This window comes from Solenopsis invicta, chromosome 15 (genome assembly GCF_016802725.1).
Source record: "Solenopsis invicta isolate M01_SB chromosome 15, UNIL_Sinv_3.0, whole genome shotgun sequence".
NCBI classification, from domain to species: Eukaryota; Metazoa; Arthropoda; class Insecta; order Hymenoptera; family Formicidae; genus Solenopsis; species Solenopsis invicta.
Genome location: NC_052678.1, coordinates 2,651,466 through 2,678,160, shown reverse-complemented (window position 1 = coordinate 2,678,160; position 26,695 = coordinate 2,651,466). Strand labels below are relative to the sequence as shown.

At 36.3% G+C, this 26,695-nt stretch overlaps 1 protein-coding gene across 7 annotated transcripts in view; it reads left to right on the top strand.

The window, feature by feature from the left end:
• Positions 1-26,695, top strand: part of LOC105200666 — a 352,642-nt gene that overhangs the window by 181,661 nt on the left and 144,286 nt on the right. For all 7 annotated transcript variants that reach the window (XM_026137093.2, XM_039457855.1, XM_039457849.1 and 4 more), the window contains one exon: positions 404-466. In XM_026137093.2, coding sequence (XP_025992878.1) covers positions 423-466 — 44 coding nt within the window. In that variant the 5' untranslated portion in view covers positions 404-422. The remainder of the gene's footprint in view (positions 1-403; positions 467-26,695) is intronic.

Here is a 26,695-nt window from a genome sequence, read left to right as displayed (position 1 = left end):
TCTGAATTAGGTCGTTTGGAAGTGGCGCGGGCGTTTAAATTGTAGGTTCCATTTATCAGTGTAAACTGTAAAAAAGCGCACGCCACAGAAATACGCTAAAGGACCACACGCTCTGATAAGAGCTAAGTATTGGAGAGAGATTTAAAGATTACAATTAAATATTTTAATACTATAAAAAAAAAAATACATTTAAGATTAAGTAACAAGTTTCCGTGAAGGTGTCCAGGTATAGGGACATGTTCAGTCACTGGGACCGTATCCACCTTAAGTAATAAATCTGACGGCAATATCCTGCCGAGACGAAGGATTTAATATTAAGTTGCCTACATGTTTAATTGTCCCCGCGTCGAGATTATTATTATGATTTTTGCGCAAGAAATAACGTTGCACTTTCGGCTTTCAGGTCGGGCGGTTGATGCCTGATGGCGCGGGCTGGGACGCAACGCTGGAGAAATCCTGCTCCAGAGTAAGTAGAGACTCTTGATTCACGGTGGGAATAGGCATGCGGCATGCTATATTATGCATAGCGGACAGCGCACGGCACCGCAAAGGTGCTTCTCAAGCTGAAGGTTTGCGACGAACGCGAGACCGGAAAAAGCGCGGCCGCAGAAAAATAAAAGTTGAGGCGGGGGGAGGGGGAGAGGGAGAGGGGGGGGAAGGAGGGATGCACGTTTCCTGCGGAAAGTGTCGTTTATCTCGAAATCACCCTCGCCACTTGGCCGCCTCGCTTTCATTTCGAGTTTTTTGCGGTGGATCCTTTGTGTGCCGAGATTTTTGCGAAGCGCACGCCTCGCCGCGTCGTCGTATATCTCCGAACTGCTGACAAACAGAAACGACACTTCGCGCGCGCGTCGATTTTCGCGCGACACGCGATCCGGAAACTTCTCTCGCCGGGCGTCACTTCTCGCCGAGAGAGTTCGACGGGAATGGAAAGGGCGATCGGCGCGCGGCGGTAAAACTTTTCTCGCCTGGTCCACCGATGGATTTAAATAAAAGTCGAGAGGCAGGGGGGTGTCCCGACTCAAAGTTTCCCGAAGCCTGCTTCGCTCCTTGAGACCGATGTCCGCGAACCCCTTTCTGGTCTCTCTCTCTCTCTCTTTCTTTTCCCCTTTCTCTCTTCTTGACCCCTTTTCCCCCGCGGAGATGAAAGTCACCGCGAACCCGACGAGCATAATGGAATGTAACTTTTCGGTCCCCTCTTAAATCAAAGATTTATTAATCGAACGGGGGAAACTTGATAATTCTAAGGGGGATATCAGCTTCCATGTTTTGCCGAATTGGCATTCTTGGTTTCACGTCGAATGACGTTCTCTTGAAGCTACGCTTTAATTACTTTCGGCACGACGCGCTGCCGTCACTTTTTACCACCTCCTCTTTTGCAAATCACAAAAAAATCATTATCGTTCAAAATAAGCCGTTCTAATCGCTTTCTTCTTAAGCTGTAAAAACGTTCTATTCAAATTTTTGTTCTCCGTCTTATAGCAATTACTATACTAAGATAAAATTATGGGAAAACTAAAATATTTAATCCGATACGTGCGATTAAATATTAAGTTGGTTTAATTAATTATTAGTTAAAAAATTTGAATGGTTGACACGAATAAACTATATCTCTTTGTACAACTAAATAATTGTTGAATCCACCCAATGTTTAATTGATCGTTTCTAATTATTTTAGTTTTTTTCACCAATTTTTTTCCCAATGTACTCACTCATTAATTCAGTGTCTTAGCATTTGATTATTTTGCACCGCGAATTAAAATACTTCATTGAGAAAAAAAATTGTAGGGGTGACAACTATAAAAGGACAACCATACAAATTTTGTTAATATAATTATAATATGTACTTAAGTGAACTATACTTTAGTTATTGTAACTAAGTTAATGATTAAAAAAATTATTAAAAAATAGTTGTAATTACTATATTATATAGTGTATTGCAACTATTTTTTATCAATTCTCTTAGCCATTAACTTGCAATTAATTGCAGTAACTATAGTATAGTTCACTTAACGATATATTATAATTCTATTAACAGAATTTCTATGGTTGTTCTCTTATAGTTGCCACTACAATTTTTTCTCTCAGTGTTAATATAATATCTATTTTACTGCCAAAAAAAAACCGCGAAGATGAAAACAATTACAAACAATTGTTACATTATAATCATTTGTGAGTACATTGCTCAAACTCTTGTTTTTAAACGTTTAAACATATTGTGAAAAGAGTTTGTTATATGTTACATATTATTTAAAGGTAAGCTCGGAGAAAATAAAAAATAATGTTTTACTTAATTCTAACAAATTAACAATTTGATAAATATTATCATTGGTCACTGGTTACTATTTTAATGACCGAAACCGTCACTTAAAAATTTTTTTGTCAAAAAGCAATCACTATTTTATTTTATTTTATTTTATTTTATTTTAACCAGTGACTGGATGGCAACGCTGCTGATATGAGAATTAATGCGCTTATATAACGAATTAAGACGTTTGGCTTAAGCGTTAAACGTGACGCGGATTAAGGATTATCTAATCCGAATAGGTGCGCAGATGCGGCACGTCGCGCAACGTAATCAACTGCAAGCTAAGCTTTAATGGACGAAATCCGGCCGAGTAAGATGGCGACTCTCCGTCGACGTCTCGTTAAAGCGAAGAATGCAGGAAGAAGAATAATTTCGCTTTGCTTGTTACGCGAAATGACGGCGAGGTCAGGGGGTATTCCGCGGTCGAGGGATTCAGTTTGTACGTGTAATCGAGGCTCTTTGCGAGCCGGTTTCCGCGGAGGATCAGAAGATTGCATCGGTTCGTGCCGAAGGATCCGATGAATATATCCGCGATGCTGCGCTCGCTGCCCGCCGTGCCTCGGCAAACGTCGAATCTTCTTTAGGCTCGATAGGGCAGACCGGAACCATGGGAGCCCTCCCGGTATCTTTGATCAAAGACGCTCCTCGATTGGATGCTCCGGCGTGATTCCGATGATGAATAATTGAGAAGCGAGCTCCGAGAAATTTTGCCGTACCGATATTATTCCATCAAGATCGCCAAGGAGTATCGAGCGTTAAATTTCTTTCGGTTGCGATATCGGCGCGAGTGCCCTCACAGAATTGATATACGACGTGCCTCAAGCGCGCTGATAATTTCGTTTGAAATAACATTTTTCCGGAAAAAAAAAATACAGATGTTTGTATACGGAGAAAATTTTCTCAAGTTAATCTCGAAAATTATAGTAGTCGTAAGATAACATTGTATTTTGAAGAATTATATGTGATTTTCTGATTGATTGATATCTACTAAACATGTTTTATTTCTTTATACGAAGAAATAGAAAGTGTTTCATTATTTTTCATAAATTGTATAATTATAAATTTCAATGATTTTAAAATATGTTGAACAATTTACGATTTTTATTATTTTCAATAGAATGAATTCCAAAATAATAAATACAGGGGCGATGTAACACATTGCATGACAACATCATTTTGTTAAGAGTGCCATATGTTGTACAAAATTTGATTGAAAATGTTAGTTTATTTTTGATATACTTTTATAGAATATAAATTCGGGAACATTTGCGATTTTTGTTGTATTTCTTGGAAAGTTAAATTAAGGAAAAGTCTTCCAAAATTTTTGAAAATATTTAATCGAATAGAGAACATTATAACAAATTAGTTCTTTTCTTTTTTTTTGTAAACTTTTTTTGTAAACTAATTTTGAAGTCGAAAAACATTTTGTAAGAATAAATTTTTACACAGAAATTCAATTTTCTTAAAAACCGTTGGTAAATTATGTGTATGTCTTTATTTTTATAAAGTATGTTAAACGTGATTTTATTCACTTTAAAGTCAAAATAGAAAATAAGAGAGCTCTCATCGATTTTTTTGAGAAAAACTATTTTAAAATTTAAACAGTCTACTTTAAAATATTTTTCTAAATTTATACATAAAATTAGAAATTGGTATTTTTTATTATTTTTATTTTACTTCGAAGCACTATATATAAATTGTCGTCAGACAAAGGTTAATGAAAAAAATAAAATACATATAGAGCTTTAATTTATTCATTACATGGAAACGCCGAATAGCTAGAATATAGCTCATTCTTAAATAAATATACGCTGAGACAAAAAAAGTTGTTTATCTGACTAAATTTTTCAACTTGATTAAATTTTTTTAATTCAAATATTTATGTATTTAAGTTAAATATTTAATTGCTTAAACTTAAGTCGAAGTGTTTTATGTATTTAAGTCAACTACATAAATGCTTGAATTGAAAAACTTTAATCGAGTTGAAAAATTTAGTCAACAACTTTTTTTTTTTCATTGTACATATTGCATATACATATATATGATTTCTTACATAAATTTGACACTGCAGCATGATATTTTTAATCTGCTTTGTCAGTCATGATATATTATAATTTTGATAATTTTACCGCGTGCCAAATTGATCAACACGCAGTTTTTCCATGGAACATTTTACGATGTTACAGTAATTTCAGTAATTTAAAAAATGTCTTTTGATCTATCTACAATAGTAAAAATTCCTATTATACGATGCCTACTTATAACATTTGACAGGTTTGCCAAATTGTTTCAAGCATAATAAAATTTGTAGTCAATTTTGTGGCAAGATATAACGAAAAATTCTTTCCGTGCGCACAATTGTCTTCTCTTTTCATGTAAATTTTAAAAATCATACTTCCATTACTTTTCCTTTCTACTTCGAGATTCGAGACTGAATGACAAAAAAAAACTCGCCGAAATAAAAATCGTATCGCAGCCTCTTACCGACTGCTCACCTTTCGCAGTTTTGCCATAGGCTCGGAATGTAAATCGCCCGAGGCTTAGAAGGGTCGGAAACGAGCTTTCGGTGAAAAAGGGTTGATTTCGAACACGCGCTGCTTTTTTTTTGCATCATTCATGTCGCGCACGAAAAAGTTTCTTTTGTTCGACTCGTTATGCACCCTTACGACCGACGAAGCCAACGAAAAGGGGGTAAATAAAATTCTGAAAGATGAAATCATATCGGGCACTTTGATATTTCACCGGCGGAATTTCATTAACGCAAACGATTTAATTCCTCCTATTGGCATACATATGACGTCTCAAAACCGTCGTCGTGACTCCTTGACGATCTTTAATTTAGCACCGGGTCGATTGTTTCTTAATTAAAACGTCAAGGCAGCCCTGGTGCTTTTCATTTCGGCAGCGGTCGCGAATAAAAGGCTTTTCCGCGAATTAGTATTCGCCTCTATATACACTTGCACGCTCGTATTAAAATGTAACATCGAACGTACCGAAACGTATCGACGTTCAATTTCGCGTTTCATATCGCGAGACGACGACGACGACGACGACGACGATCCCGTTTCGTTCGCGTTCGTTCTTTTTCCTCGCCAGTTTCCCCTTTGTATCGTTCCGATTACGAGGAACAGGCTACTCCGATGTCTCGTTAGCTCCGACCGCTCTGGAAGCGAGCGACTCGAAGGAGGGAACGGCCAGGGACAGAATCGATTTTCCTCCTTTCTTCCGCGACACCGATTAATGCGATCCACGAGCCCGGCCGGATTGATTATCCGTCATTGCGCAGCGCAGCACAGACGTATCGCACGTAGACCAATTAACTACTTACGGAGGCTTTCAGCGGCCCGACAGGCAATCGGAAATTCGGATTCGGATTGAATATCCTGGGATTTCGGTGTTGTTTCTCTACGGTTCCCCGCCGCGCCGCCGGTGTGCGCCGTCAGCTCGCAACGTCCGTGCAGTTTTCCGCTCCGCGTTTGTCGTCCACCGATAAAATCCGGCTCTCCCGCGATGTGCAACTTCCGGCGCCGAAGACGCATTCTGTGAAAGATTGATTCTGGCGCGTGCGGGATTACGAGGTATTACGAGAGACGCGCTTTGCGTCGACCGCGCGAAAATCCTTTCACTCGGATTTTTTTTTCTAAAAAAAAAAAACGTTTTCTGCCGTCAATCATAACTTTTTCACGCGTTGAAAGACCGTAAGTTAATTGTCAACTTTGGAAAGGAAGTTGAGGCAGCAGAGTAAATATTCTTAACTTCTACGCGGAAGAAGGTTATAGGATTTACTCCGAGACTGATTTTCTACAAATGTTAGAGGAAATGTAATTTTAAAACATTGAACCTTATCAGAATTTTCACTGCTTTTCGCCAATATATTATGAAGGTTAAATACAAAAAAAAATCTAATAAAATGTGATTTCACTTCCGTCATGAAATGTTTCAACACGAGATGTGTTATTTGCACAATGCAACACTGTAAAACAAAATAATAAAGAAAATAATTGTTTAACCCATCGAGTATTATTGAGTTGAGCCCACCTCGTCAAAGCCTGTGTTTTAAAGATCAGTTTTTATAATTTTTATTAGTTTTTTTTTAACCTTTGGCTAAAAACAGTAGATATTCTAACATGATTCAACGTTTTAAAATTACGTTTCTTTTTATATTTGGAGAATAATAGTCTTAGATTAAATTCTGTAATCTCTTTCGTGTAAAAATTAAGAATATTCTACTAGTCTATCCTTTAGAAGAATTTTAGAAGAAGAAGGTATAAAAAATTTCTGCTGCTGTCCATTTTAAAGGAAACCATAAAACTATAAAAATTATATAAAGTTATGAAAATAAGAGGAAAACTCTCGAGTTAGGAATGCAACATATCTTGGCGTGTGGATCACACGATTAATTAATTTTTGTGTTAGAAAACTCCCGTCTTTAGAAAAATTTGTAATTGGTATTGTTGGAATGTTTTCCGATTTCATCTCTGTATAAAAGCGTGAAACCGCCAAGGTTGACTTGCACGACTAAGTTAAGTATGACAATCGTAATTATACTTTCGACCCATATCGTCACAATGATGCATATATATAACCACGAAGAAGAATCGCACGATCTCTCGAATACGAAGAAACGATCGCTGACAATTGTTGAAGGAAGAGTAACGTGAAATGTTTTCTCGCCGTTTTCCACGTTCACGTATTTACGTCCGCCATAAAAGATGCGTTACAAGCCGCATGAGGAGGCTGAAAGTGGAACGTAGTAATTACAATTATTCGTAGCAATTGCAATTGTTCGTCTGTGTGTCTGCCCACGACTGAAATTTTCTCGATAATTACGCGATGAATAGGATTGTCTGTCGTTTACTGGCACGAAACTTCTCTGTGGATAGTACGTCTCCAAGTCTTTCTACGTAAAAAAAAGAACGGACTTCGAACGGACTGTCGAAATGGACGAGTTTCAGTACGCGTTGATTAAATCATTATGCAAACGCGTAAATGGAGCACGACTCGCGTGCGAAGGCGGCGGCAGCTCGTCTTTCAGCGCTCGGAAATTGTGCACGTAGAGACCGACGCGTCGATACCTTGATAATAAGCCCGTAACGGTGGACGTGCTATGCGATATTGCACAATGTGACGTGACGTAATAGCGGCCGACTGGTATCTCAATGACGGATCGTTAACAGCTGATCGTAACGACCGGCGAAGCATTACGCGGACTCTACCTGCAATTTCACGCTTTGTACACCCGCAGCACGCATCATCTTCCCCGAGATTGTCGGTAATGAATCGCCGATACTGTGATGTTTCCTTATCATGTGTATTAAAACTGATGGCCTTTCGATCTATTACATAGTTCGAGAAAAAAATGACTTTTTTAACGCCGAAATGAGATTAGATTAGATTCTGTCGAAATTAGTTTTTTTTTTTTAGTTTTTTTAATGCTGTTATATAAATTCGGTTTCCAAGTTGCTTGACCTCGTCACAATTTTGAGAAATTTGCAATTAAAGTTGCAAGAAAGCTGCTCTCGCGTACTTTGTCATATTATAACTACGATACGTGACGTACTGGAAAATTTTCATTGCAATAAAAATTAAATATAATAGGCTTTCAGCTCTTACAAATTTTTATGGCCGGTTATGATTAATATTCATCAACAAATTTAGGAGTACATTTTGTCATATATCTCATTGCTATGGAAAAATGCAAGTTTCTCAAAGTCTTTTTTCAAATATAAGGAAATAAACATTTCGTATTTTTCATTTTTTTATAGTAATAGATGGTACAAAGTTTTTATTGATATAGTTTAGTTTTCTTAAACATACATTGAGGGAAAAATTGCAGGTGGCAACTATAAGGGAACAACTGAACAAGTTTTGTTAATAGAATTGTAATATATAGTTAAGTGAACTATATTATAGTTATTGCTACTAAATTAACGGTTAAGAGAAGTAATAAAAAATAATTGTAATATACTATTGTATATGATATGATATATTAACTATTAACTTAGTTGCAATACTGTGATATAGTTTACTTAACTATATATTAAAGTTTTATAAACAAAATTTGTATGGTTGTCCCATTACAGTTTTTTTGCCCAGTGTAAATAAAACTTGAGTTTTAGTTAGGTACACCATATATGTGATTTACTCCATGTAAGTGAAAAATTGATTATGTACGATTTTTTAATTAAAATTCAAGTTATTTAATTTTTATCGGTTATTCTGATTCCACCATTTTGAATTTATTAATTTTAACATTAGTTTTACATTTTGTATTATGAAAATCTGTATATTTTTGCAAAAATTAAGACATTTAAAAAATTTTTGATATTCTCTATACTGAATCTATTTTGAATTTGTCAATTGTGACATCGTATTCGACGCTCTAAAAATTTTTTAATTTAAAGAAATTTAATTAAAAGCTAGTCAATGAATTTATGGTCTTATATCTAACCATGAATGTCTTACTATTCATAGCCGATACAAAAAATTTCTCTTGAGGATTGAAAGTTTTAATAATACACTTAATTTTGATTGCAATAAAACTTTTTCGGCGCGTCACATATCATAGTTACATCTCGACAAAGTACGTGACAGTAGCCCTCTCTTTTTTGCAATTGTAATTCCAATTTTTTGACCCATTTTTTCAACTTTGATTACAAAATTATGACGTGATGGAGCAATTTGCAGACTAGATTTATATCCAGCGTCCATAAAACTATAGGAAATGACTAGTCCCGTTCTAACGTTATTTTTCCGTTGAACTATGTTATCGGCGTCATCTTTACACGGCTCTGACCACGCGAGTGGCAGAATTTTTGATCTTTTTCCGCACCTCGCGCGCCGGTCATTAGCGTTTGATAATAAACGCGGAAAGGCTGTCAAGGCAGCGAACGTCACGATTTCGATAGTGAGTGATAAGGGAGGGTTCGATAAACATAAGAAATAGTTCCCGAGAACAAATGTCTTAATATTTACATTTTAATTTTCCCTCGCCCGTCACGCATTATTCGCAATTAATATTTTCTAATGTTATAAAATTAATCCCTTTTGTGGCGAGAATATTTTTCTACTGTCAATTTGACTAAACAAATTAACAATAATTTTTTTCAATATCAATATTTACTAATGTGTATTATCAAGATTTACATATACTCAAGAGACTCATAGAATCACTTCGTATTAATTAATTGTTTCCGATTTTATATCTTATGAGTGAAAACGCGCCAGACACGTTCTATTTTACGTTGATTATAAATACTAAATATCGCGAAAGGGAAATGTTACGCTTCATTTAAAAAACTTGACGGTGAGCTAACAAGATATGTGACGCTGAAGTAAAAGGCGTTAAATCAGCATTGAGAGATAATATTTTGTATTATCGTAAGCTCTTCAATAATTTGAGAGTAGATTGCGGGCCGACAGAGAGAGAGAGAGAGAGAGAGAATCAAATATATATATCTAGATAGGCGATAACGTTTCCGATATGAACTGGCGCGATAACCGTCATTCCTACATATGCGGAGAACCGATCGATCGGCCGCGAACGCCGAAATTGAACGTGAACGTACGGCGGAAGCGGCGCAGCCATTGCGTGATCGGTCGTGTCAAACGGAATGAAACTCACGGCGCTAATTAGAAATTAGGTTAACGGCCGGAAATTGCGAAATGTACTCGGGGAGTGAAAACACGACACTGTCGATCGATTCGCCGTCGCGTCTCGCGGATTCCAGACGTTCGTTGATGATTTCGAAGAGGAAGACTGCCGAGCTCGTACATGTCGGAAGTTGAAGCTTGGCGAGGGTTGTTCGCGACTTCGCGCTCGATCAAATGTTGTAAATTGGATAAATGATGAATTATCTCGTCTTATATAAGAATATTACTCTTTAAATTCTTTAGAGTGGAATTTCATCTAAAAGAGTGGAATCCCACTCTAAAAGTGTGAAAATACCACTCTTGCCACTCTTTATCAACACTGAGAAAAAAAATTATAGTGGCGGCAACTATAAGGGGACAACCATACCAATTTAGTTAATAGAATTAGAATTTATAGTTGAGCGAACTATATTATAGTTACTGCAACTAAGTTAGTGATTAAGAGAACTAATAAAAAATAGTTGCAATAGACTATCTAATATATTAATTACAACTATTTTTTATTAGTTTTCTTAATCATTAATTTACAAGTAGTTGCAATAACTATAATATAGTTCACTTAACTCTATATTACAGTTCTATTACAACAACAAAACTTGTATGGTTGTTTCCTTATAATTGCCACCACTACAATTTTTTTTCACCGTGTAATATTTTTTTCTTTTTTATTGAAAGTTTGCCAAATCTGTAACAAAATTATCGTAAATCATTGGCCCGTGACTGGTTTTAAAGTCCCAACTTCTAATGTTTATATGATAACTCTTGTCGAAGACGAGTTCATCATTTTATTTTGCTGATCACATGTTGACGAATAAGTTCGAAATATATAAAATAACTAGTAAATCAGTTACTAATTACTATAAAAACGCAACAAAGTTTTAGTTATTAGAAGGAGGGGAAGAAAGTTGAGTTAGTTACTGAGAAAAAAATAACTCTGCAACTTCGTTACGAGTAACGAGTCACTTCTCAACTGATTTTGAGGTACTTCAAGAATTTTTATATGAACGTCTTGGTATCATCGATGCGGAGCATGCATTGCTGCGGAAGAAAGTTATTTCTAGCAATTTTCTTTGAACGAAACGTTCTTGCCAAGCCTGTCGTAAACAAAAGTTTATCGTAGATTGTTATTCGAGAAGAAAGTGTTTCCGGACTCGTGGTCATATGACAATTTTTTTTTGTTTCTACACGGAAAGAACAATTTTGCTGAAATACAGACATGAAAATAATTACGTTGAACCGTTAAAAAAAATTTATATTGAACGTTTAAGCTGGTTGCTGGAGTCTCAAAGCTTTTTGCATCAGTCTTATCATGTTTACGCATTCCACATAATTATTTTGATAGTCCGACATAAAGTTATTTTCTGATCCGTATCCACATATTAAAATTTTAAAATATTACGATAAAATTGTACTGTAAATAGATCAAGCTCTTAAAGTTTTGCAATTTCTCAAACATCCTGTATACGTTTAATTAATAACATTCGTTAATGACTCAAAGCTAATCTTTTTATTGAGCAAATACAAATTGCAAATTGCATCTATATGAAACGTATTTATGGAAAATCCCCTTTTTCACAACACACGATATTCGAGATTTATTATGATATCGCACCCAAATATATGTTGGCTCATGTACGACGCCGATTTGAAATAATCACCAGTGATGGTCTTTACCGCGGAAACTGCGGGAGATTAATTAGCCGTAGTCCATGACGCAAATTCTCTCTCTTGCATCCGACACGTGAGAGGAATCTTTTACGTGTGAGGATCGTGAGGGACAATGCGAACTTGCTCCTCTACTCTTTGTCAAGATCAGCCTCATTGTGTGTTCAAAAGATTTTCGTTCGGTTAACGTTAACTGGAAGTGACTTTTCCGACTCTCGTTCTCACAAGCGAAAAGAATCGCGCATAAAAATCAGACATCGATAAATTAATTAATCCTTTTTAGCATTATTCGCATTAATCTCTCGCGATTTAATTATCGAACCTTTCGCTCGAGTTAATTATCGTTGGCAAATTTAAATCTAATTGAAGAGAAATAAGTATTCAGTAAGAAAAAGCTGCATGTCTAACAGCCGCATTAAATTACATTAATATCAAACAATACTCTCTTTTCAAAAGTTATATTATTACATAACTCGACATTTTATATTGTTAAATTTTATGTAAACGTTTTCCCCATTCAATTTTTATATCTCGTTCTTCTTTTTAATAAGCATTGAAAGAAATAATTATATGAAAAAAGTGGTTTTTAAGCAAATTGACTGAAATTGGTATTTTACTGAAATTGGTATTAATCTTTAGACAGCCGGAAAGTCTAAATATAGACGCTACGGAGGACTCCCTATTACATAGGTTGTATCGAAGATATAAGTACAATATTTTGGGAATTTTCTAAGGGAATTATAACAGGTTCAATGCCGGCCGTTTAAAGGTTAAGAATCTCCAAGCATAATAATGATGAAACATAAACACATTTTGCTTTAGCGCCATTTAAAAGTTGCTATTTTAGGTCTAATCGAATTTTTACTTACGGTACACAGATCGTTTTTTTAACTACCAATAATAATCTATAATTATTATTTATAGATAATCATACGTATGTCCATTATTGAGATATATTAGAGAATACACATAATGGAACCAACGATAAAATTACGTACATACCGATGTACATACACAGAAAAAAATAGTAAATTAACAATTCATTGTTTCATATATAAGCAAAAATGTAAAATTTTTCTGGTAGAATTTATAATCTTAAACAGATATAATTTGCTTACACGAAGAAAAGAATTTTCTTTATGTAAGCAAAATTATGTCTGTTTAAGATTATAAATTCTTCCAAGAAGATTTTATATTCTTGCTTATATATGAAACAATGAATTGTTGATAACAATAATTTTTTTCTGTGTACGCTCACATTATTTCCCTTTTCCTTTTCCCGCACATATACACACAGAGACATGAATCCACTCAATAATGGACACATACGGTTACATATAAATGCCTATACTGAGAAAAAAATTTATTAAAGAAACTAAAATATTTAGTCCAATACGTGCAATTAAATATTGAATTGGTTTAATTAATTGTTGATTCAAAAATTTGATTGGTCTACATGCACTGAGAGAAAAAAAATTATAGCAGTGGCAAATAAGGGGACAACCGTGCAAATTTTTCTTTCAGTGTGTGAATAAACTAGATTTTTTTTGTGCAACTAAATAATTGTTGAATCAACCTAATGTTTCGTTGACCGTATTGGACTAAATATTATAAGAAGTTTTTTTAATAAGTTTTTTTTAAATAAATTTACTTCTCAGTGTGATCAAAAAGACAATCTGTGTACTGTAGATAAAAGTTTGGTTAGACCTAAAACAGCAACTTTCAAATGGCGCTAAAGGAAAATCTATCAATTTTTGACGATTGCCTTTGAAGATTTCCGATTAGTACCTCACAAGCTACAAAATATCACAGTTTCAACCAACTCAACCGATCACTTTTTTTCATCGTGATGATTAGTGCAGGATCCGTTCGAAGAATGTCGCTTTTAATCAATTTTCCTTTAATAATAATAATACCTGCACCTTCGTCCAGACCTTGACACGTCTACGTCTTATTGAATCGACAGACGGAAATAAAGCTTAACGAACTATGCGGTAACGGAAGGACGTAATTACAAAACTGATGATTCTCGGGCATCGATCGACGTGCAATACGTGGAAATTCTTATTTATCAAGTGACCCGTAATCGATGGTTTCTCCGTTAAGCTACCGCGGCACCACCAGGGACGCACATCGGGAGAAATCAAGCGCGCCCAACTAGTCAGGCGGATGATCAATCGCCTGGAACGTATCAGCTCCAACGTTACCGTGTACCGCGAGCGTGGATACACGAAGTAACGGACCGTTCAAAGATCAATGCTGATCGATGGCGCGGGCAGGCGTACACCCGGTACGCGAAGATAATAATGCTGGAAGACACGCGCGAGTGTCTATATTTGCATGCGCAAATGGCAATACCGTAATGATGTTTGGGGCTGGAGTATTTATAAAATGGGCCGTTGTAGCAACGGTGCAAATTATGTTTCTCCATTCTGCGAGACAGCAACGCTGGCCGCAACGATGCTTTAACGCGGGAAAACGTTTTGCTTTCTTTACGAAGAGAAAATATTGAATATTTCAATTATGTAGAAACACGCTTGCATCGCAAAGTGTTATTTTCACTGACTTGCGCCGCCATTCGAACACCAACACAACGGCCCGAATATTGCTCTTGATTCCCCCAGGCTAGCCTGCAATTACGTGAAACGTAATAGAAAAGCTCAGCGTGGCGCGTCTCTCGCGTCGGTTTACAACAGCGGAATTGTAAAAAAAAAAAAAATTTTTTAAGTGTAACCCGCTTACAAATATCCGAGCGTGAGCGTTGGCTATTTCGACGGAAAGAAAGCGTATCTAAAAGAGCAGATGCGACGTCTCGAGCGAGCGTACAGGGCGTTCCAAAATTCGCGAATCAAAATACTACGCTGAGAGAAAGAAATGGATGTAACTGTTGCATTTTAATTATAATTCATAGCCATTTACGGTGCCAGCTATGTATTTATAATTGTTTTAACCATGCACATTGTATTATTTCTGCTACGTAAGTAGTGAATGTTTAAAAAGTAGTCATGTGCGCTATGATTGAATTTGTTACATGAAAATGTTTATTTTATTTTTACCGCCCGTATCTTGATACTTTACTGTATTAGAATTTGAAATTATCGTAATTTATAGTAAAATTTTGTCATAGTTGATAAAACTATGAGCACGAAGTTATTATTACCGCACAGAAAAAAAATTAGTATTAAAACAATAATTCATTGTTTCATATACTATATAAGCAAGAATATAAATCTTCTCGGAAGAATTTATAATCTTAACCAGACATAATTTGCTTACACAAAGAAAATATTTTTCTTTATCTAAACAAATTATATCTGTTTAAAATAAATTCTTCCAAGATTTTATATTCTCGCTCATATACGAAACAATGAATTGTTAATTTAATCTTTTTTTTCTGTGCGATATTATAGCAGTAATAACTATACACAGAGAGAAAAAATTGCAGTGGCGGCAATTATAAGGGTACAACCATACCAATTCAGTTAATAAAATTATAATTTATAGTTGAGCGAACTATATTATAGTTACTGCAACTAAGCTAGTGATTAAGAGAACTAATAAAAAATAGTTGTAATTAATATATTAGATAGTATATTGCAACTATTTTTTATTGGTTCTCTTAATTACTAACTTAGTTGCAGTAACTATAATATAGTTTGCTCAACTATAAATTATAATTCTATTAACTGAATTGGTATGGTTGTCCCCTTATAGTTGCCGCCACTACAATTTTTTCTCTCAATGTAAAAATGAAACACTTTTCTTGGTGCAAGAAAATTCTCGAAAAATAAAGTAAAATAATTATTTGTAAATTTTTGCTTCAAACATTTAATATTGAGATATAAAAGTTTAAAGCTGACCGATCACAATCTTCGTTTAGACAATGTCTTGGCAGATGACTGTCTAAACGTAATCTCCGATTGACCAGCTTCAAATCCTTGTATCTCACAAAACGCTGCTGCTCAAAGTAAAACTTACGAATAATTATTTCACTTAATTTTTGCGAGAATCTTTTCTTGCCGCGTTATTTTAATTCGCGAATTTCGAGGTACCTTATATATTTTCATTCTCTTGGAAAATATTTATACTCTTCTGATATTCCATTCTCGCCATACGATATATCGAATGCGTTATGATATTGAAATCAAGATCGAAAATCGAGAATTTGCGATGGGCGTTCTATGAAAACTCTTTTTGCTCAAATCCCCCGGCGCATAATCTTTTATACAAAGCGAACTGCCGTTGCGAGATAATCGAAAATTGCATTTTAACTTAAAAATTTTTATTTCAATGCTGATTTCTTCCTCGCGAGGAAAACTGTATTTTCGAAAGGTGGAAACACCTTTCGAAAATACAGTTCAATTAAAGAATGCTCTTTTTCCTTATATTTCACTGCGTTACGCCTTTACCGGCGGCTTACCCGCGATTCAATAAATTAACCGCAATTCGGATAGTCGAGGTGTCGGGGGCGCGAGTTAATTTCTAGCAAACAGAGAGCGGCCTGGTCGCTTAATCCGTTAATTAGACTCGTAATCTCGGAATCAGTCTGTTGCCTACGGCGTCTGCGAAAATTCTCAAGATCCTGTCGGCGAGACGGGAGAGAGTTTCTCGCCGAGGGATACCGATAGAGCCGGGATGGAAGGGTCGTCGGCAGTTTACTCATCCACTCGAGCTCTTGTTATTGGATCTGTTACTGGATAGAGTTTCGTTCCTTCCAACTGTGCTTCGCAAAATACTTTTTCGCCCTGCTTGGTGCTCGACGGCAGTCGAGTTTTACGATTTGGGTTTCGCTGGTAATAAATTTTTAAAGGAAACAGATTACTGTCCGATGGTAGTGGAGTAGATTTGCTGGAATTTAATAATTCCCAAAGATAACGTGGTTATTTTTAAATATAGACCGCTGGTTGTATAATGAATTTTTAAATTTCGTCAACGCTTCTTTTTTTATCGCATTACACATTTTTCTGTCACATTTAATATCTGACGAACAACAATCGTAAATCTAGTTGACTGAGCTGTTTTGTTGTCTGACAGTAGATTTTGCATGGAAAACATTGAAATGGTAAAAAATATTTTGAGTATATACGCTTCGGTGTCTTTGATTGTAATTAGATAAATTAATAAAAAAAGGAAAAGAGATTATTTAAGCGCAGGGGAAAAAACTGAGATTGCATATACCATTGAATGTATAGAATGTAATTTACTGTACATTAAGCAAACGAAACAATATTTGGAGACACATGACGTTGAGAAACCCAACATTGATGTTAAAAAACGCATCGATTCCGTTGTTAGCAAACACCGTCTTATTAATAATCATGATTTTAATTGGTCAACACCTCGAAATCTACATTATAAAAGAAACAGAGCAAAGAGGGAGATTGCAGAAATGTTTTTTATCAACACGTACATAAACGCAATTAAACTACAGAAGGATACTGAGAATTTAAATTCAATATATAATGGAATAATAAAGTAAGGTTTATCATTCTTTCTGTTCGTTTATCTGTCTGTGTGAAACTGTTGGTCGCACTCATCCGTTTGACTATGTTAAATATGCTTTTGACCAGTGCTGATGATGCTTTCTTTGTAATTTTTAATATCTTGACGAAGTTGTTGTTGTTGTTGTTGTTTTTTTTTTTTTTTTTTACACTCGTTTGACAATGAAAACACTCGGTGAGCATTTTTGTTAACTTCTCGTACTGATGGTATGTTATTTTTTTAGTACGGATTTTTTGGATTTTTTGAAAAAAAAACTCGCCGATTGTCGTGTTTCCTTGATTATCGGATTATTTTAATCTATATTGCAACTGACTCACTTGAAAAGGACCTAAAATCTAAACGTTGCAGATTTATTTTATTAATAAACGCATTTCGTCAGCGAATGGACTAAATTTGGATTATTTATTATCCAACGAATAATTTTCGAATCGCGAATGACAGCAATTATGTGCCGTATTGTTCTTGAGAAATAATTGGATCAAACGTCAAACATGATAATTAAATTCTGAAGGGCAATTTTGCTAGAGCTTGCGATTTTGCGAATTAAACGTCACGCTGCAAATAGGAGTACAGGGATCTTCATCCGCTTGTTCGTATATTTATTACGCTGTTTTAAGTATTCATCTCAGCCTCGCGGCCCGTTAAACTTGATTTGCAATTTCAACGTTGAATTAAAGTCTTCCTCGCCTTGCCGGCTGATGTAACGGAAAGATATACTTCGCTAAGATCCTCGCCGTATCCCTTGTAAAACAGCACCTTTACGTCTGAACGAAAGTAAGATAAGCAGTCGCAATGATAGATTCTATTAATCGGAAACTTTATTAGCACCTTATTTATATTTCATATTTAATTGATGCAGTGCAGCGGAAATTAATATTTCTTTCGACAGTACAAGAGGAACATTTTTATACAATAACATATATAAATAATTAAAACTCTCGTTTAAAAAATATATTTAAATCGAATGTCTATTTATTTAATATATCTATTTATTTATTTCATCAGTTGGTATAAAGAAAACATTGTTGCCTTTCAAAAAATATTTCACAGTTTCCATTAAAGTATCCCGTAAACTGAAAAGCAACAATGTTTTCTTTACTCCCATTGGCTCATCTCATTATTCTGCGCTTAAAAGTATTAGAGAGTATAATTGTAAAAAGCTAAAACCGAATAGTTTATGAGGTATTTCATATTTTATGTTGAAATGTGTCAGAATAAAGTGCAAAATATCTCGTAAATTATTGATTTTTCGATAATTCTACCTTAATGCTTTTATATGCAAATTGGAGAAATTGCATTATGTAAAAAAAAATCATATTTCATTTTAAAGGACGATCTTTATATAATTTTAAAGAATTGATTTTTTTTTAATTAACTTTATCATTATTTGTCCCTCCTTATATTATACTATTATCTGAAACATTTTTCCACGTGTTTCTAGATATTTCACTGTTTCCGTTAAAATAGGACACCGCTTAATATATTGAACTGTCAATTTAAATATATTTTTTAAACGAGAGTTTTAGCGCAGATTTTTTTTTTAAACAGGACCGTTATCTCGTTCTTCCTTCGCTCTGTTTTGTATCGGCGCTTAGTGTGTCTCATCTTTATTTAACAATGGATAACGAAGGAACGGCTAATAGGAAGTGACGGAATTTTATCGGGATGAAAAGTGATGTCAGACCAAATCCTGTTAATTCCGCTTTGCAATTTCGATCGGGAATTAAAGTCATCCTCGTTTGAGAGGCCAAAGATATTGACGACAGTTTCTCCGTTGGGCTTTCGTTATTGAAGCTCGAGTAGCGACGCCGTGTCCTCGTCGCCACTATCAGAGTCTTCGCTAACTACGATCTCTCGACGATTATTAGTTTAGTTACGGTCCCGTCGAGACCGTGGGAAGTAAAATTCTGGCACGACGGCGACGTGCGGCGGCAATCGCTTCGCGACACGTAGGATTTCACGGACCCCCCCGGGTGAAGGAGATTTAATCCGATATCGTTAATCGAAACTCATACTCGTCGTTGCACGCCGAATAAAACTTTCGCGGGAGCGCGACAGTTACTGTTGCATATGTCATTTGATTTATCGGGTCGAAAAAGCACGCCCCGCTGCGCGAAGTAGCGAAAAGTCCTGAACGGAGGGTAGCTCTGGGCTTGTCGAGTGAGAATTTTCCGCGCGACAACTCCCCTGCTGTTGCCGTTCGCCAGACGCGATGTACCACGATGTTCCCGTTTTACAAAGGATTGTTTCACAGCGAAATTGTTCCGCGGCGGTTTTGCGGTCCCGTTTTCCGAGGCAGCGGGAGGATTGCACGGCAAATTTGCGTCTTTACGCTCCTTCGCTTGCACAAATTTCACTCTTTTTCGTCACGTAACAAGCTTTTTCCTTTTATCGCTCCACTCTTTACTTAACGCGCCGTTAAAGGGACGCGTTTAAACCAGTTTCTTGAGTTAAATAACATTTTGTTATTTCTGACTCCCCCATCGAAATTTGTTGTTTTATTTCAAAACGCGTAATTAAAAGAAATTTTCTGGCGAAAATCGTTAGTGCGGGACTGTGTTTATATCCGTGAAGAATTTTATCGACGATTACGCTTTACGGTTTATGATAGTTATACCGAAAGCGCGTTATACGAACGCCCGGCGAATCCTCTGTGACATTTTACGAGCGCTTCGAAGACTGTGGTGGAAATGTGTTTGAGATTATGTCATTAGAACTTGAATTGAAAACGTCGCCACTGGAACACTTGAAGAAACGTTTTCGCAACCACTGACTTCCGAGTGCATCGAGACAGCTTCGCGGCATCCCCCAAAAGTTCTGTTCGTAAACAATTAATAAACACGTCACAACGCGTCTGCAACATGGAGACGTTTAACGAGCAACACGCGCGGCACTGCTTCGTGTCGTCGGATGACGCGGCGCAATTCTGTTTCTCGTAAATAAAAAGTCGTGGGCAATAGATTTTCTACAAATCTTTACTGCGCCCACGTAAATACTTGAAATCGTTGGAAAACAGCTATAGCTTTTATATGAAGATTAAGTGTTCGCGGAATGTATTGTGTAGTGCTTTCAAAATGTTGCAAACGTTCGCGGGAGGGGATGTTTTATTAAAACGCCGTTTAAACAATGCAATATTCCGAAAACAATACGCAACACTTCTCGAGAGCCCATCAAACGTGTTCGTGAACTCTTATAAACGATCCAACAAATGTTTTAAAACTTCAATTAGACATCGACTCAAACATCTTGTAATAAACTTTCAATAAACGTGCTACTTTTGCCACGGCTAATCCAATCGATTCATTTTCGTAATTGAATTGCTCAGTTTCAAAGTGAGCAGCGTCCACATGAACGTGTGCCTAGTAAATAATAAACTAACTTGAGTCAAATTTAACATTTCTTGACTTAGATCGTTTAACTCCATTATTTTAATTAAATCAACGAAATGTTGAGTAGGAGCAATTTATAGAAATGATTAAAAATAACTCGAATCATTATACAATTCGATACTATACCAATTTGACGCTGCAATTCTTGTTGCAAGCTACGTAGCGTTACACGAACCGATATAATTTCGGTTAATTTAAAATTAATGAATCCGTCTCGTTCATTCTTGATGTGGGATCTGACATTGCCAGATCGGCCAGGGGACACTCGTTACAAATCCATGACCCTATTGTGTCTGATAGGTGATCGATAGCGGTTATTGTTTATCCCGTATGCATCATTCATAGTATAGATTTCAGCAAATTTCACGTCAAGTGTATAATCCGCGGTCTATTTAACGATTTAATCGCGTTCGGATTATGACAGTGATTACCACTATCCGGTGTACAACCGCGCAATAATTTCTCCGCGTTAACAACGAATGCGTTATACTCGTATAATGACCGCGCTTGTATCGCATGCCGCAAATTACTCAGGCAAATTCGCGCGTTTCACGTGTACACAGAATGGAGCCAACTTATATTTCTTCGCGCTTAATAATGCACGTGACACGGCAACGTGACATTCGATCTACAGAGATTATTCACGCTTTGCGAGGGAATTCGATAGCTCCTGCAATTACTCCCGCGAGCTCGCGCAGCTCGGGAATAAATCGTAGACGAGCAACAACACTTCGCAGATGAACTTAGTCGAAAATGAAATTGTAAATATGCGTGTCGATTAACTTCAGCTGTCTAAATTGTAGAATTATTAAATTTAGTATCTCAATGTTGTTACATTGCTCCGCGTTCGTGTTTTTTTTTTTTTTCATCATTCATATTTTTGATGATATAACTCTGCGTTTGATTATCCTACGTTTTCATTGATTATTCAATATTAGTATATTATAATTTTTCAAATTGATCAATAATTAAGTTACTTTGGCTTGTGAATCGCAACGTAAAATTATAAACAAGTATTTACAACAGTTACACCTTTAAGGCGCTATAAATTTCGACGTAATCGCGAATCAGAATATTGACCAGAAATATCTTAAAATTCTGCAGTGCGCGCCGTATATATAAACGCGAAACGTTGCGACTAGCTCCGCGAAAAACAAATTATCCGGCTAACGGCGCATAATAAACTGCTTTGTTTGCCGGCACACGGGTGCCCGGGAGAAGCCGGGCCGAATTAAGGCGATAAGCGAAGTTTTCCTCAGCGTAAAAGTGGAGGCTCTCGTATCCAAAGTAGAGAGCGTACTCCCGGAATGCCTCATCGTCCTCGGTCCCTCTCGCTTTCTCTCCTCTCCGCGAGCATCGAAGTTTCATTTATCGCCGTCTCCCCGGCGCTACGTGCTCCCCGCGGAACAATCCAATTTACGATCGATCAAACTTTACGACACTTTCGCGATTCTTAGAGGGGCGGGGGAGGAGGATGTCATTCGTACGACTGGTCTACGTACGTATTGCTGCGGGAGAGAACGCGCGTATCTGCCGCGAACACCTCGTACACCGTAAAATATTGTGCGATCTGTAGTTGGCAAGGACGGTGACGACGACGACGAGGGCGACGACATATACGCTATCGCGCGAATTCGTTGCCATGTCCGCTAGACATTGAGAAGCAAGGTCTGCCAAATGCCGTCTCGTCTTGCTGGCAGCGTACCATGGGAATTTGGTTGTTCCAGGATAACGCAATGCTGCAGGGAAAGAATGGTTCTGCTAAAGCTGGTAAAAATTTTGTTAGATACATGTTTGATAATAATTTTATTAGGCCGTCGAAATAATTGTGAAGGACGTTCAAGCATGACGAACAATGCTGCAAAAAGTTTTGACGTTCCGGAAAACAGCTTGAGCGCCCTCCAGAATTATTTTCATGATCTAATAGAATTATTTTTAGATCTGTATTCAGCTAAATTTTTTAATCTTTAGCAAAATCGTTCTTTCCGCATGATATTCCTTTTTCTTTGGATCCCTTTACTCTATTTTCCTGTACTATTTCTTTCATTTGTAGATTTAAGAATGTTTCGGCTATACAATACGAGCTAAGAATTCTCGAAAAATTTAAAAACTAAAGGCTTTTGTAGGTTTACCTGTTTCTTTTTTTTTCTAATTAATAACAAAAAATTTTGATCACGAATGATCGAATTTTAGCCCTGAAACTATATATATATATATAGCTGCAAAGAAACAAACAATGAAAAATTTTATTTATAATAGTTTTTGCAGAGAAAGTTACTATATTTTACTGTAGTTTTAAATAAATAACTTTTAAACGCGAGTAAGTGGATGTAAATAAATTTTTGCACGAATATTTATTAATATATATTTATTAGTATATACAAAAATTTTGATTTAATTGGTAATGCTACTTTCTCATTAAAGCAAATAAGTACTGCAAAACGCGATTTTATATCAGAATTAAGAGAAAACAAAAAAATAATCTCTAAACTAATTAGTGAATTGGCTCAAATTTTGCACAGACACTCAAACGTAAAATACTAGAATATTCTATGAAATTTTTATACTTTTGTTTTTAATGTTTCGTGATCCATTGAGATATGTCCTTAAACAAATTCCATTTAAATGAATTTTTATGTGAAAGCGACGAGTCTTTGATCCTTGTTCGCGTCTGCTTTTTATCAGTTTAATTAACATTAAGTTTAATTAAAATATTATTAAACATTATTAAAATATCTAATGAAACAAAACTTTGATACGCAAAATTTCGCTTTGTTATTTATTCCACCTGACGCTCGGGTCTGACTAGTTTTTTTAATTACACAGTAAATAACCTTTGATATTTGTGTTAAAGCTAATTCTTGTTGAAATTTTTGCGTTGAATTTTTAAGTGTACGACGGACACGCCGCACGCACTCCCGCTGTACCTAATCTATCTATAATGATTCGCTGACACACGCTGCGCCGAGTGAAACTGTGTTCGAAGCACAGCTGCAAAGGGCTCTCATAGTCGGTCGTAGGGTCCGAACACGTTCATGAGCACGTGTCGAACGGGACGTCTCATGTAACTTCGGTAATCCGCCGTCATGGGGTTAGTCCGTGATTGGCCGCAATTTTCCGGAGCCGTCGCGCCTAGCATTTCGAAAAAAAAAGGCAGCCGGTGCCTCCAATCGGCGCACGGCTGAAAGGCTCGTAAACGTTACGTGCCGCAAACTGATAGCGAAAAGGACCAGTTTTCCGCGGACGCTGCCCGTCCCACGTCGGCGGGACAACAGTTGAGTACACATACCGATTCGCGGTCGTTACGCGGACGCGGATAACATTCTCGCTTGCACTTCGATTACGCGACCGCAATGGCAATATGCCCCCGTAAACCGGCGCACAGTAGCCTCGTTATACCGTTCGCGTCTGTGTAAATTGCCGGCCGCCTCTGATATCTGCGTTGGGATCGCTCGCCGCGTCGTCGCGATTTATAAAATGAAATTGCAGCGGCACGTGCAGCGAAAGCTGTATGTATGGATGTATGTATGTACGTACGCGTATGAACGGACCCTCCTTCCCGCATTCTGTCGCGAATTCGAATATAACGCGCTGAATGCCACCATCGATTAACTGCCACGATTGTAAATATCCGCTTGCCCGTGATCATTTGGCGATTTTTACAAAATTTCAGCGTTTGATTGTACATATATGATTTCACATATCATATGTTTTAATGTGTGTGTTTTGAGTCTTTAAATGTTGTACTGTATTTTGTGTATCTAAAAAAATACATATTAATTTTATTATTAAAGAATTTTAATATATTTATTAACGAAAATCTTGATACGATCGCAGAATTTCGCTTTGCTATTTATTACATTTGAAGCTCGATTCTAATTTTTTAATTACACAGTAAATAACATTTTATTATATATATTTGTGTTAAAACTGATTCTTGTTAAAATTTTTAAAACACGAGTAATTAATTTAACATAATCGTACTGTTTGAAAAGGTGTTAAAGCATCTATTATGATGTAAAACAATTGTCGTTAAAAACGTTCTGTCTGCACTGAGAGAAAAAATTATAGTGGCAGCAACCATAAGGGGACAACCATACCAATTTAGTTAATAGAATTATAATTTATAGTTGAGCGAACTAAGTTAGTGATTAAGAGAAATTAATAAAAAATAGTTGTAATTAATATATTAGATAGTATATTGCAACTATTTTTTATTAGTTCTCTATCAACTTAGTTGCAGTAACTATAATATAGTTCACTTAACTATATATTATAATTCTATTGACAAAATTTATATGATTGTCCCTTTATAGTTGCCATCACAACAATTTTTTCCCCTCAGTGTATACAGTTAAAGGTTAGAAAAGTTTAAAAGCTGCAATTTTCTTAAATTTACAGTGAATTTGATTGGACATTATAGTCCATTATTCTTTTTTCTTAATCAATAACAAAAATTTTTACCGTGAATAACCCGAATTTTCCCTATGGAAATCAGCTGCTATGAACAAAACAACGAAAAATTTATAATAACTTTTGCAGCGTAAATAACCACATGTTGATTCTAATCGAATAGCTTTTAAACGAGTAAGGTAAACGTTCTGGTCACCAAACATGTGTTTATGTCCGGACCCTTTTACAAAATTTATTATTATTAATTTCAAATGTTTTTTTTTTTATTATAATATTAAACTTTAATTGTAAACGTCAAGTTACAATAAAATTTTAATATTGTAATAAAAACACATTTGAAATTAATAATAATAAATTTTCGTTTCCGTGTCATGTTTACCTTAAACAGAATTGTATTTTAGCACGAAGAATTATTAGAGTTTTATTAATATATGTAATAAAATTTAATTTAATTCGAAGCGCTACTTCCTCATCTCATTTGCAAATAAGTACTACAAAACGCGAGTTTACATAAAATCGAGAGCAAACAAAAAAATCAAATAACTTTCAAATTAGAGAATCCAGCTCTGAGAAAATTTTAATCAGATATTCTTCTATCTCAAGGATTTTTTTATATGCGACACACATATCCTTAAGATTTGGGGAATAGCATTTATCTATAACAGATCCATAATAGAACAATTAAAAGTTACGAACATCTCCGAAGAAGTTGCGTCGAAATTCCCCGCGAAGTAGCGCTTACCACTTTTGCTAATCGTAAGAATTTTCGCATCGGAGTTCGAGCCGAGTTCGGCGGTTGATCGCGCGACTTGAGGCAATCGTGGGATCGTGGCTCAGCCTCGCCCAAGCTTCCGCAGTTCTTCTTCGAACGAAAGTTATAATGAAATCGACTCGTTCCTTCTCGTACGTTAATCTTTGAGCTTATTATGCATCGTGACGTTTTTCACCGTCAAACTGTCCTTTTTAATTTACAAAATTAGCTCCCCGGAGAGTGTCGAGTCACACACGTCGCTGCATTCCGCAAAATCGTGCGATTGCCGTAATTAAACGTTTGTCGCTGTTCTGTCGCCATTATCCTCCCCGTCCAAACCAGGTGAAACTTTCGAAAGCGGATTTATTGACAACTGCCGAGACAAATATCGCTTTTTCGCATCCAACGCGAATTTAAATAGTTGTAGAAAATTGCAAATCCAATAATTTGCAAAGGAGATTGCTGCATGAAGCGATTATTTGCGATCAGCGATTGTATTATGAAATATAGACCTCCGGACCTGAAAGAGAACCTTTTGCAGTTTTCACTGAACGAAACGTGAGATTTAAAAAAAATATATATATTTATTTAATATTCTCCTGATTGATCGGGACTTTTGCGAGCTGTTGCCAATCCGTATTCAAGAGAAACTCGCGTTAGCTTTTAAGATACCTATCTTTCGCACGTCGTCCGTGACAACGCCATAACTCAGCCTCCTTCGGATCGCCTAATTAACGAGCTCCTCGGGATCTTCGTGCCGGCTCCGGTTGCCAACCGCTCGAGGTCACGAAGCCGAGGAACACAGTATGGTCGCGCTACGCCACCGCCGTCGTGTCGCCGTAAAAACGACCGAAACAGCGAAATTGCAATAAACAATGGACCATGCGCGGAGCTGCGCGCGGAGTTGCTCACTTAATTAGCATGCAGCGTGTCGCTTCTCCAGACTACCGAAATGGAAGAGCGGTAACGTGCGAGGGAAACCAGATCCTCGAGACTCCCAGTGTTAGAACGGCG